Raw genomic sequence first — 14,048 nt, 5'->3', positions numbered from 1 at the left:
CACAAGAGTGCTTACAAACAGCAGTTCTGAGAAAGGCAGTCTGTCTCTAAAAATGAATCATAATTGGCAGGTTTACAGATAATTTAAGCTTCACCTTGAAAAAAAACAAACTGAGAGAAAGCAAAAGGAGAATCTAAGCTTTCCCAATCAATTCAACAAATGTGAAGACAACATAGTATTTTTGTAAGAGGAGGGAAACCACTGTAGGTCCACACAAAGAGGTAAGCTGAGCCCCTCATCTGGTCTCCATTTGCTCTAGTCAACCAGAGCAAAGGAATAACCAACATTATCTGTGATGGAAAATATGGGAAACAGAGAGTTTTGCATTGCCTGACCGGCCATGGTGACAGGAAAATTTTCCTATCCACACCTGCAGATTCTGGTGTTACAGGGAGAAAACTTTACACGTTAACTCTCCATCTATAAAGACAAATTTTGGAAAACTGTTCTTCCTGTACATGTCATTTTAGCCACAAAGAGGCACACCTTAGGCATACTAGTCTAATAAACAGACTGGAACAATAACACCTCTATGTAGCCATTCTTGATATATCATGGATGAGAAGGGAGGTTGACCAAACTATCATTTTTCTTGATGGCATGGAGTATAAATAGAGGGTAACTGGCTAGAAGTTAAAATCCTCCTTCCCTTTCCTTTCCCTCCTCCTTGGAAATAATGAAGAAACAGCATATGGCAGTTATTGTGATGTCCTCATGTTATCCAAAATCATGAAACACTTACAGAATGGTGTATGGTCAGTGAGTAACCCAGGGTAATTATGAGGCATTAACACACAGGTAAAAGAATGTAATTAATTTGTGCCACTCTTTTCAGTTCACAGCCTTGCAGCCACATCTGACCTCCAGGCACCAAGTGCTGTTTCTGCAGCTTCAGTTTGATATTTGATGGGTCTGTCCAATCCATGCCCTGTTCTGCCAGGGTCCTTTTATCAGCACTGACCAGCTTCCAAACAACAGTGTTTAGCGCTCCCTTTGCAGAAGTAAAGCCAGAGGCTTTGATGTGAGAGCTCTATTTCTTCTCATCATCTCCAGCACTCAGCAGGCTATGGCTGTCAGAAGCAGCCTGGCAATCTCAGACATCTGCTGACTGCTTAAATCCTCCTGTATTTGCACGAGGAGGAGGGATATGCCAGCTCTTACACTGATTCAGGCATCACAGGGATTCTGTACCTTCAATGCAGAGCCTGAATAGAAATATTATGAACTGTTAACACCCAGTGGAATTAAACTGTCACTTAACACGCAAGTTCTTTGTATCAATCCTACAATGTCATTCCATCAATTTGTCAAGGAAGTCTAAGCAATGAACAAGTTTTATATGCAGGTCAAATAGCATGACATACAGCAGAAAATCATTTATACTTATGAAAACAAAGGGCAAACCCAGACTGAGTGATCCAGGCACATGGGAAAACTTCACAAATTAAGTATTATTGATTTTTGTGGTTTTATTGTTAGGGGTTACCGATGCTGACTTCACGGGGTATTTTGGGAGCAAGTTTAAATTGAACAGAAATAAAGACACAGGCATTCAAGCTTTTCTAAGATTACATCTTTACTAGAGAAGACATAAAATGCATTATCTTCTCCTGACTGGGACAATACAAACAGATTAACTAACCACTGATATTTTCAATTAGAAACATTCATCTGTAGGTTAGTGAATAAATAATGCCTACAAATCGAGTTAGTTTTGGACTCCACCTTACTCCTTACCATCACCATGGCCGCAACATCAAAGGCCCATAACAACTGAGGCTGTCTCTTTTTTTAGCTGCAAAAATGCACCACGCAAAGAGGGTTTGGTGATAAACACTGCCACACCTTTGCTGCAGCACCTTGCTGGAGCTCTGTAAGAACGTGTAACTGTCCAAAGCAGACAACTACCTGTCTTTCCACTGTAAATGTAAATAACACCACACAGCTGGGCTCTGATCTCCAGCCCAGGCTTTCGGACACTGTCAGCACAATGACAAAAGGCTCAAGTGGATTGATCTCCTACGATGCAGAGGACTCCAAAACACACATAACTGCAAAACTGAAACACCTAAACAATGTACCTCATTTGGAAGGTAGGTAAGGCAAGATGGTGTAAGTATTTAAGAGCACTTGGTAACACAATACTTCCATCTAAGCCAAGAAGCTGTTCAGAATCCAGGTGGCCAGAATAGGATTCCTTCAGTGCAAATTTAGCTGCATATGTTCTTGGTTTATGTTTCACTAAATCCTTAACTGCAACTGATAGTAACACCATCATTATTAAATATTATTGAGGAAAAAAAGAAGTGTCCTGGCAAAATTAATCACCATAAATACCAACCAACGTTTGGGATTTTCCCCTTTGCACTATGATCTTGTGTCTACTGCCAGGCTGCCAAAAAAAATGAGGCTTACACAACCACACTGTCCCTGTGGGTTTATTGTTTCCTGCTGCCCAGTAAGTCTTTCCACCTATTCACTGATTTCAAGCCAGACACAATTAGGGGAGCAACATTCAAAAGACACCGAAGCCTCAGTTATTGAGTAAGAATGAAGACCCCCTAGACCTCCCTGAGAGAGGCTGCAGTGGGAGTTCAAGCTTTATTTGGTTTGCAAGGGTGCCACCGTGTGACACAAACCCGTTACCAGAAAAGGGACAGGAATGTCCCCCTCAAGGCACTCCAGCAACTCACGAAGAAACGGTGACTGCTGTGAGGCCCTTCTGCCCTAAGTGTTGATTATTACCCATTACTGTATCTTTCAGAAGGTCCTCCCCAGGTTCCCCTTGGAAAGGGTTACTGGGAACCCCCTTCAGCAGACCACCAGGGAACAGATGCCTGCAATGGGACAGGAACAAAAGCAAGAAGAAACAGCTAATCCTGGAAGCAGCAGAAGTCTTCTTACTAAAGTGCTTTGGTATTACAGTGAGACATGTTTTGTGTGTTTTTTCCCCTACACAGCTGTGAAGGTTCCTTTGGCATTATTTATGTCAATAGAAATAGTATTTCCTAACAGTTTCCAGCATGGGACACTGCAAAATGCCTGTTCTAAGTCCTCCTAAAATGTCAGGTGAGCGATTCTGATCTGTTTTCCACTACCTGACCTAAATTCTGGGATATAAATAGCAACCAGGTGTTAATTAATTCCCATATGCATGCATGTATGTGGATGACATGTGTTTCTATACACGTGCGCTTTTTGAGACAAATCTTTTCTCAGTTACCACAGCAAAAGTAGGTCTTACACAGATAAGGACCAGATGCTTAATTAGTGAGAGAGTTTTCTGCCTCAAAGGAAGTGTACCAAACCATATATACTTGAGATGCTGCCTCTGCTATTGAACGTGGCCCAGAACCCTCTCCACACTTGGCATGAATTTGCAACAGAAGCCTCCACATTCTGTGTGATTGGAGACCATGGTTTACCTCCAGGCATGTGGTGTCCTGCAGCAGTCTGTGCTGCTCATTAGTGACTTACACAGGCAAGTCTACACAGACTCAAAGGCCACAGCAGCACCTCAGCTTGTGGCTGCAGAAGGAGCCATGCTGCCAGCATGCACATCAGCAGCCAGAAGATGAGGAGAGCCTGCCAGGAACACCTGCCCACCAGGCAACACTTACCTGAGGTGTATCAGTGACCAACTGAGGGTAAACTTATATTAGCAGTTTAGTCCAAAGTGAGCTTCTGGAGTGAACTTCCTGAAGATGCCCACCTGCTGTGCTCTGGTTCATGTTAAGGAGCTGAGTTACATTTGGATTAGGCTACACCAGGAATGTTCTCTAGAAACACACCTAAGTAACCAGCACCATGTGGACTTAGCAGGTACAGCTGTCTCTGTTGGGTTGGATTATTACTCATGTATACACGGCCTAAATCCAATCTCATGAAAAATCAGTACATGGATCAGCATATTACAGGATGGTGTGCCAGCAGTACAGGGCATCACAGCCATAGCCAAGAACTAGGATATGAATATACTACATGGAAAAGGCTGTATAATGTGTATTTGTCATGCACAGAATCTCATAAAAGCTAAAGTTGGAAGGGAACTCTGAAGAGCCTCTAGTCCACTCTCATATCCCCAGCTACACATTACGTACGTGTTGTCACTTTTTCAATTAAGGAAGCCATGGCTCCAGGCAGTTGGTGGTTTGTAAAACCCACAAATGCTGGCCCTAATTTTTGTACTCATAAATAGTGCTGATCTTTTTTTCCTTGCCTTAAGAAACAGGTTTGAGACGCTGTGTGGGCTGAACCTGGGATACAAAGTGTACCTGTGTCTGCCTGTGTGCTAGGCTGGCAGATCCATGCTAGTGCTCTCCTGCACTCAAGATAATTAGCTGGACTTAGAGGCTGTCATTATCTTGGATACAATACCAGACTAATACAGTTACAACACTTTCAGGATCTAAACTGGTCCCTGGTCACGTTGCTCCTCCATACTGGAAATGTACCAGAAGAGTTTGTACCAGAAGTGTTTGTCAATCCCTGTAAGAGGGTGCTGCATCAGACATGCCTGTCCAAAGGAGTAGGAACGAGCAGGTTTGTTCCCTGCACATTCCAGACAGCCTTTGTGAATGATGAGCAGTGTCAGAAGCTTAGCAGTGCACGTGACTTGTTTAGCAGTGATCTCTGTCATTGTCCCTGCAAGAGAGCAAATCCCCAAATCCAAACTTCACTCGGCGGCTGGGTAAATGACAGTACAGAAAGTACAACAAACAGTTGGAAAGGCAGACACCCGGGCTTCCTGCCTCAAGGGAGATGAAGTCCACCATCTGGAAACCACATGGCATGGCTTGAGGAGGCCACCAGTCAATCAGAAGTGCAGTCATTCCCACATGTGAAGCACAAATTCGGCAGTAGGGCTAAGTGAGACTAACTTGAATCACACAGAGATGTGAACTAGCAGGTGATGCAACCTTAGACCCATTTCCCTGTTTTCCCTGGGATAAATCAATGCATTTACACTTTTGATAAGTATTAGTTTGAATGCATTGTGTGAACACTTTGCAAGTGTTCTAGTACCAAACTGACCATTTTCTCACTCACACAGATTTTACACTTGGATACATCTTTGACTATTCTTAATCCGCCAAAGGGATGATAAATTAAATTTAAGCTTGCCCCAAAATACCTACTTCAGAGGTGCTATCCATTATCCTCTTATTAGGGATCCAGTTGATAATGAGCTATCAGAGAATAAGAAAAAGCTCAGTTCATGGATGGGGCTCAAGGACTTTGGGAGTGGCAGTAGCATCCTGCTCACTGAACATTGAGGCAGGCAGCCTCTATGCCTCAGTATCATTACCAGTACTCAAAACCAATGCTGCAAAACTGCAGTTGTGAAAATCAACACTGCAAAATATACTTGCAGGGTGTGAGATTGAAAAAAAAAAAGCTCAAAACTGAGGAAATTTTGGAAGCAACAACACTGAACCAGCTGAAGACAGAATCAGATATGCCTTTTTATGCAGCCTGCAGAAAAGGAGGATGAGGGAGGACTTTATTGCTCTCTGCAAATCTCTAAGAGGAGATTGTTGGCACCTTGAAAAACACAAAAAAGACAAATACTGTCCTAGTCTACTCAAAACATTTCCTTAATACACAGTGAAATATTTTCCTTTATATTGGAGGGCCCACAATTTTAGTGTTCTTAACTGAAGATGACACTAAAATTTTATTTTTGAAAGTAAAAATTAAAATTATTTTAGTTTTTAAAATCTCATTCTATCATCTTTTCTTTAAACACTTCAACAAATTAGATTTCTCAGACACAGCAATGAACCTGAAGTACTGCATTTTCTTGAATTCCACACTAGTCTCCTAAAGATGCCTGTAATTAGCAGGAATATTTCTTAATTCTTTTATGCCCTGGTCCTTATTTAGTTCTTCCTTGTAAGAATCCCAAATTTGGAATTGCTTACATACAATCAAAGATGTTGAAGATAAAAGTTAGAAAATATGATGAGCTTTGAACTTAGTCTGTTTTCCTTCCTAAGGACTGAAATGTATTGTAGTTAATTGACTTAAAACTTCAAACACACTGAGAGCCTTAAAATTAATACCGAAGTAGTGTTAAATATATAAAAGCACACTTATTTGTATTGCTTGTATGCCTCTGGTAATAACATTTTAGAGTAATGACCTGGAGGCTAAAACTGTGTGAAACATAGTAGTGAGTTGGCAAAAGAGGAGTTTCATTAGTGAATGGACAATTACAGAAATGATGGATTTGACAGATCCAGCCAGTGTTTTCAAGAAATCATACAATTAATTGCTCTAAATAGCAGGCATTATAACACATTCTGCTGGCAAAGGGAATTAAATCCCACAGAACATGAAAAGCTATTACACGAGAAGGTACTAAAGATGAAGGGTCACTCGTTAGCACTGCACCCTCACCCCACACCCCTCACATGCACAGACAGCTTTGGAATGGAGATAACCCAACACTGAGGCTCTTGTTAGTGTGGGATCCACGTCCACACCGAGTCCCAGCATTCCCTCTGTCACCTACACCACTAAGGAACCCACATGCCAAACACATCGACTCTGAAAGAGGACAGAGTTTTAATGTTACTCTTCTTAAACTGAAAAACTGTGACCCTTTAAACACTGCACACAAATTTACAGGTTTTAGCAGTCTTCATTGGGACAGCCTTTAGATCAAGGAGAAACAGGAAAAAAAGGAAAGAAAATGAAATGTTATAATTTGCTAGTACAGCAATACTTTGTATGCTGACTTCTTAGTGCATTGTATACAAACATCTACACATACATCCACGGAGAAGGCTGTACATATACATATATACACACATACATACATTTATCACATACATTTATCTCACATAAACCTATGGTAAGATAAGGCTTTTGAGCGCTTAAGTTATTTTTTAAGATAGCGCAACCTCCCTTCATATATCTAATCCAAAAATATAACCTGCTGTTTCCAAGAAGTTCAAAATAAATAAGCATCTGTAGATTTTATAGGAAACATTAACCCCTGTGTGTCTATAAAATGAACTGAATATGTATAAAAATGGAGTTGCTGTCTGGGTGACAACTTCTTTTTGAAAGGGTATCTCAAGACAAGACTGAAGGTTGGGGCCACGAGAACTGTTGTGTCATTTAAGGATCACGAGTTATCTTCTGCAAAGCCTAATTGTCTTTTACTGAAATTGATGAAAGATTTGCAATTGACAACAGTGAAATGAGGTCGGAGCCACAGCTGATGTGACTAATTACCAAGCTACATTCACTCCATCTGTCCCACAAAATGTCTAAGAAAGAGCATAGGTAAAACATCTCCATCCTATGCTGGTGCTCATCAAATCCTGTGTAAAAATAACAGTGAGAGCACTTGGAAGATTTCATCCTCTGAAGTATCTAAACACTTGTGCCAGAAGAATTCCTCAAGTTTCCATTTAGAGAAATTTTGTGGGTAAATTACAGAATAAGAACTCAGATGACAAGAAATGTGTGGGTGTGCTTGTTGTATATATTGTGGCAGATCCTGAAAACCCACTCTCCTATGTAGGTGCCTGAACCCTACGATGAAATGCCAAGTTAGTTTTCCTGACTCACCTAGGTGTGTCATGTTGTCTCCAGGCTAGGTGCATAATACATGCTGGCAATCTCCCTTTCAAGCTTTGTCTTGACAATGCAGCAAATGGCTTATGACTCCTGCTACAAGATCCAAAACCATCACAGCTGCATGACTAAAAAAATAATCCTGTGTAGTGAATGAATTCTTAATGTTCAAATGTGTTCAAATATTTTTGGAAGGTTAACTTGTATTCACAGAGCTTTATAGCAGTAAGGTATTTATTATTTGTGCCTCCTGTGTTAACTTATTTTGATAATAACCATCCATCTACAGCTAGTATAAAACCTATGTGGGTTCCACAGCTGTAGCTAATTTTGGATAAATCAAATCATATGCTCTCTGGTCTGGACCGAACTTTTATTGTTGGGTGATCTAGTAGCACAGACAAACAGTATACTCCTGAAAGTGGAACTGCAGTTTCAGAGACAGTGCAACTTGTGATGAAGATAGGAATATCTACAGATGAATGAGGAAACAACCAAGTTTGGAGAGGAGGAATGGACCTCAGATGAGAATTTTTGTTTGTTTGTTTCCTTCTAAGTAAGATACTGACAGAGTCAAATACCATGGTGGGGATCTCTGCCCTGCCATGCAGTTTATCTGCTAGTGTGAATAGAACAGGAGCACTGCATTTGTGCCATTTCATATTACACAAACACCATTGATATTTTGTATGTAGAACTGAGAAGCACAATTTCACTAATCAAATGAAAACAGTAAGCAATTACCCAGACTTCTGTCTATTCAAACACAGTAGTGTTTCAAACTCTTCCACTTCACTGATCTATTTTGTTAGCAGGGTGCATACACACACAGACATGCCTGTTGACTGTGCACCACAAATCTGAACAGGTGCCATCTCCGTGCTTTTCGTAAGCCTTGCCTGGGACCACTCTCCAGAACTGAGACCAATGGAAGTGGAAGAGCCCACATCAGGCTTATTAACCTCTGCAAAACATGGTGATCACACTCAAAGTGCCCACTGGGAACGGCCACTGGCCCACACTGACTCCCCAACCATGCCCATGGACTGGGAGAGGGCCGCCCAGCCAGGGGCACGGGGCTGCCCTGAGGCTGACCTGCACACAGAGGGCTGAGCTCTCTGCTCACACACCTGCTCTGCCTCTGTTTATGCTCTTCTGTCGATGCAGTGATAGTGTCTCCTAGTGGCTATATTCCTGAAGGAGCAGACCCTAATCCAAGCTGCACACCTGAAACTCCCGCCCTTCAGAGGCATACAAAATGCAAACATATCTCTACATTTTTAGAGTATCTAAATCAGCACTCTGAAAGATTTTTTTTTGACAAATAAACAAACCAGCAAAACAGTAGCAAGGTACTTTATTCTTTTCCTTTAGTAAGACTAAAGAGATAAGAGCCATAATAAAACCATGTGAAGCAAGGACTTTGCTCAGAGGTCTGAAAGCAAGCATGGGCATCAACTGATCAGAGTCAATGCCATGTAACCTTTAGGTCCGATCCAGACCCTGTAAAAGCAAGGAAATGCTGAAATGCTCTGCTTTGGTAAATCTCCATAGATCAACTCACCACGTACTGAGCCCTACAACAGACACCACAGTTTGTGGGTGCAGACCCATGGCCTGGGATCTTTGTACCACACTAAGCACTTGCGAAAGGCAATGCCAGCACAGATCAGGAGGCCAGGTCTCCCAGCAGCATCCCACCTGCAGTCACGGCCAGCAGAAGACGTTTAAACAGAACATAAAAGCAAGAAACCTTGAACTGTATCCATACTTGGTGCTAGCCCTTCCTCCTTGAACAGGATATTTTCCATATTCAGCACCAGCTAAACACCAAAAATCCTTCTTAGTAATGAGATCTTTATCAGGAGATTTTGTGAAAGAAAGACTAAACCTTCAATATACAGACAGCGTAAACCAAAACCCCACCAGCTGGAACTACAGTAAGGTAAACCCAGAGGGCACATGGGTTTGATTTTGCCATGTTGTTGAACATTTCCTTTCCCATTTTCTTCCAATTGAAGTTTCCCTTTGCTGACTATCCTCTTGGAACAGAAAGATTTGTGCAGCAAATTTCCATACAATATCTTCAAATAAGATATTGAAAGAAAAAGAAAAGAATGACTGAAAAGGAACAGGCAAGGAAATCTTTCCTACCAAACCCTGTCTGCAAGTAATGGCTAACTCTTAACAATGGAGCACGAATTTACCTTCCTCTGTTATATATCAGGGCCTTTTGTTGTTCATTAAACATCTGTCACACACCTGACATCCTCACTTTGAAGATTTTACATAGGCTTCCCTGTGAGAAGAGTAATAAGTCACTACAAAAACTGTTGTAGTTGGAGCAGTTTTAACACCTCAAAATAAAACCTTTATATACTTCTAATCTCAACTAACATATCTAGCTGAACATCCCCAGAGTGACTAGGCGTAAATATGGAGTGTATCCATTTGTTCCCATCTCCAGTAGGTCCTTTTCCATGTACCTGTGTGTGCCTGAGATAGTGCCCACTGCTGCAAGCAGAGCAGTGTTTCTGCCACCATTCTCACATTGTGCCAGTGCTGGTGGGAAAGCATTTCTTGAACAAGGTCCAGAGAATACTCCCTCTCCCTGATGATCCTTTTGGTGCCTCAGTTTGCTGACCTTTATGCCAGAGCGAAAGCTAATCTCTACCCCCAGCTTTTCACTTGAGGGAAGAGAAAGATGAGAATTCAGTTTTGGAAGAGGTTCTACTGGTAAACATGGATTGACAATTGAAACGCTTCCCACTCAACTTCTTTTCCCACACCTCCTTCAGCTGTCACAGACTGCTAACTGAATCATACCAAACCACAATTTCAGTTTGTCTTAGTCTAGGTAAATTTCCTACAAGGTTTGAAAACAAGGCCTAAACTTTTCGTTTCTTTTCTCACCCTGACAATTTAGCTGTGTTCCATAAGAAAAACAAAAGCACACATCTACTGAAGCCTTTCTGGTTTCGGCACTCTGATCTTTTGTAGCCCGCCTGTTCAGTCAAGTTCTTTCAAAAGCACCTCTTTCTCTTTCTACACACATTTAAAACCTCCTTTCATCCAAAGTTGACAGATCTCCCTAACACCTCTTATTAAACTCCTGTACAATTGATCCCACCTTCCACCACTGGTCCAAAAAAAGCACAGACCTCTACAGCCACCTCATGTGGGAATACAAACAGCAGATGACTGCACCATCCAGAGGAGAGTGATAGTTGGGGTAGTCCAAGGGTAGAGAAAGGAAAGAGCTGCAACCCTAGGCTGGTCCTTCCACCTCTGAGCTTCTTCTTCATGGGTCTGACCATTTGTTGACAGCATCTAGTTAAATAGAGGAAATGCCACATAGGGCAGATTAAACTGCTGCACTGCCACCGAAACAAAAACGTACAAACTCAGTGCAGAAATTCCCTGCAAAGGTAAGGCAGTAGCAAATGATAAATTAATGACTTCTCTCACAGACCTGTGAAAAGCCAAAGAGCCTCACATATTTGTCCTCTGTTAGACTGGGGATCGTTCTTTTTCCCAAAGCAACCCAAACCAACACTTTCTAAGCTTCCATTCCTCCTAAGCCAACTGCTTGGGGCTGCTGCACAGCCAGCCAGCTTCTTCTTCTGACCAGGTAATGGGACACTTGTGCGCACACCCTCCCAGACATGTGTTGGGTTATTTAAATCAGCTCAGCAAGTCTTTTAGCCTGAGAGACACAAAGGCAATATAAACAGAGCTTCCTTTTGCACTCTGTCCTTAGAGAGTCCTATCTTGAGCAGCTCATGCTGATACAACATGACAACATCCAGGGATAAAGGGGAGGCTCACACTAAACGCAGTCTAATGCTAGGTAGTGTTATAAGAGGGCAAGCAGAGATCAATGCAATCTTTTCTCTTCTTTCCTACAACCAGCAAGTCTGTAAACTGAACAAGCCCCCTGGCTCACCAGAGAGCGATGAAGTGGGTGACTCCTGCAATGTGGGCATGGGTAGGGACAACGGTTTCCTTCCAGGAGACACTACCAGAGCTGAACTGTGTTTGCTTTTCTTTAAAGCCTCTTGTAGAATCCTTTGCCCTTCCCAGCATTTTTCTTGCTAAAACTTTAACGCATTTGGCACAGAACTGCAAAATTGCACAACTCCTCAAGAAGTTGGATTTGTTTGTTGCCTTTTGAAGGGATGGCTGGGGGGACAGGTTTTCGATTATTTTTGAAATTATAATTACTATTATTATTAACATTACTGTTATATTTAGGAAGAAGCTTCCCCCTCCCTTCTGAGTGAACCATTCACTTGTACTCTTCTTTCACAGGCAGGTGGTTTAAGCTTGATCTGCCCTCCAGGGGTTAAATAAAGAAGTGATGGGAAGGAAACCCAAGACCTTTTCAGTGGCTCATATTTGAAATTTTTTCCCTCGCTCTCTTCTATATGTGGATCGTCTGCTTCTCGTTTCCTCTCGCTCCCTAATTATTGTGTTAGGGAATGGCGAGGGGCAAGGATTAACAATGAAGCAGATGACAGGAAACTGTTACCAAAAGAACAATGCCGGGCATCTCCCCCATCCTCCCGTTCCTCCCACCCAAGAGATGGTCCCCCTCACCCTTCTGTCGATGCCATGGTTCCGAAAAAAACCCTGTCTTCTCAAGGGTCCAAGGGATTAATTTGGACAGCAGGGCGCGAAGGAGGTTGGTTCTTTGGTATAACCCTCGCTCACGTCTGGGAAGGAGCACGCAATTCCTTGTAATCCTGGGGGCTCCGCAGGGCGAGGATCCGGCAGCTCCGCTCCTCGGCTCTCCCCCACCCCGCCGTCCCAGAGCAGGCTCTCGGTGCCCCGGGGACCGGCGCTGCTGCGCCGCGGCCGCCCAGCAGTGGCCGGCGGGGCGAGGAGGCGCTGGCACCTGGGCTGCGATCCCCGGCGCCCTCCCCTCGCCGCGGGGAGCGTTTGCGTGTCTGCGCGGCTGTGTGCGAGAGCTGGGGGGCGACTTCACATCGGCGCGGCGCTGGCTGAGGCTGGATTGGAAGGTTTAGCCCTCGAGCCGTGGATTTGCAGTCAATCCCTCTCTATTTTAGGCACGGGCTGACATCACGAGCCGTTGTTACTCCTATAAATCCCCCCCAAGAGCTCCTTGGCAGCGGGGGGGGGGGCGGCGAGCCCCTCGCAGGGGGAGGGCCAGCCGCCGCCGACCGCGACCTGCCCCGTTCGCCGCGGCCGCCACCGCCTCCCGGGGCAGGCTCGGGACTCCGGGGAGCGTCCGGGAGCCGCGGGAAGGCGCGATCGCATACAGACACACAGACAGACACACACACACAGACAGACACACACACGCGGCCCCGCTCGGGGTGTCCGCCTGCCGCCGCACACCCGCACGTGCCCCGGCGCTCGGCCGGCGCGGGGTCCCACAGCGCGGCCGAGAGGCTGCGCCCCCGCAGCCGCGGCACCTGCCCCGCCGCGCCGAGGCGGCAGTAGCCCCCCGGGACGCCCGGCCCGACCGGCCGCTGTCCGCGCCGTGCTGTCCCACCGGGATGGCCGGGGCTCGCTGGCGGGACCGAGGGGCCGCGGGAGCGGGGCCCCCGCCCGCAGGGACGCGCAGGGTGCGGCGCGGGGCGGTGCTGCCCCCTGCCGGGAGGTGGGCGAGGCGCGGCGCCCGGGCCCCACCTGCCGCCGGCGGCCCCGCAGGCCCGGCCCGGCCCGCACCGCACCGCACTGCACAGCCCCGGGGAGCGGCCGCCGTCCCGCCTGTGGCCGCGACCTCTCCCCACGCCTCGGCCGGGCCCGCCCCGCGCCCCTACCTGCGCCGCCCCGCCCCGCCCCGCTCCTCCGCGTCGGGGGCGCCGCGCGTGGCCGCGGCCCGGAGGACCCGGGCCCGGGTGTCGCCCAGGGCGCTTTTGCAGCGTAGGGCAGGAAATTTCTGTCCTGTTCTATACCCGCACTCAGGTGCTGCGGCACAGAACGCTCGCCCAGACACTGCCACACACCTTCGCTCCCGTTTCCCTCAGCTGCGGCTCTGCCCGCCAACCTCAGTGCTGTCTCTCCATCCAAGTCTGACCAACCTGATGTCTCGTTTCACAGGGAACAAACATTTCTGCCACAGCTCGTTCCCTCTGCACCGAGGAGGTGGCACGGAAAGCCAGCAGCCATGCGGAAGCCCCCTGACACGATAAGGAGCTGGGAGGCTGCGGGGATTGCACAGCTGAGCAAAGCCTGCCTGACCCTCTGCACCACTCCCACTCCCTCAGGATGCTTTTCCTGCAACCAAGCCAATTCCAGTTACTTGCCCTTAAAAAATGGCAGGATGCAGCCTATCACGCAATCCCCAGTCCTAATCAAATACACATTTTTTTTTCTTGTAATCTTACCATGGACGTAGGCTTTCAACAAAAATCTTTTACAAGGGCAATTCTATGAGAGTAACTGAGGGTGCCTGAAAGGAGCTTGTATTTCAGTATGTCCATTTCCTA

At 45.5% G+C, this 14,048-nt stretch overlaps 1 protein-coding gene across 4 annotated transcripts in view; it reads right to left on the bottom strand.

The window, feature by feature from the left end:
* The window catches only part of SLC1A2 (solute carrier family 1 member 2), an 86,915-nt gene extending 73,140 nt beyond the window's left edge, over positions 1 to 13,775 (bottom strand). The window contains exon 1 of one of the 4 annotated variants that reach the window (XM_074543231.1): positions 13,641 to 13,775. Coding sequence is in view for 2 of the 4 variants with exons in the window: in XM_074543230.1 (XP_074399331.1) it covers positions 12,190 to 12,206 (17 nt within the window). In the remaining 2 variants the exon portion in view is untranslated. Of the gene's footprint in view, positions 1 to 12,189; positions 12,658 to 13,565; positions 13,590 to 13,640 lie in introns of those variants that run through there. The other 3 variants (XM_074543229.1, XM_074543230.1, XM_005480156.4) reach the window with 3 other exon arrangements.
* Positions 13,776 to 14,048: the final 273 nt, after the last annotated feature.

This window comes from Zonotrichia albicollis, chromosome 6 (assembly GCF_047830755.1).
Source record: "Zonotrichia albicollis isolate bZonAlb1 chromosome 6, bZonAlb1.hap1, whole genome shotgun sequence".
NCBI lineage: Eukaryota > Metazoa > Chordata > Aves > Passeriformes > Passerellidae > Zonotrichia > Zonotrichia albicollis.
The sequence above is the reverse complement of the archived record's forward strand: the minus strand, read 5'-3'. Positions and strand labels throughout refer to the sequence as shown.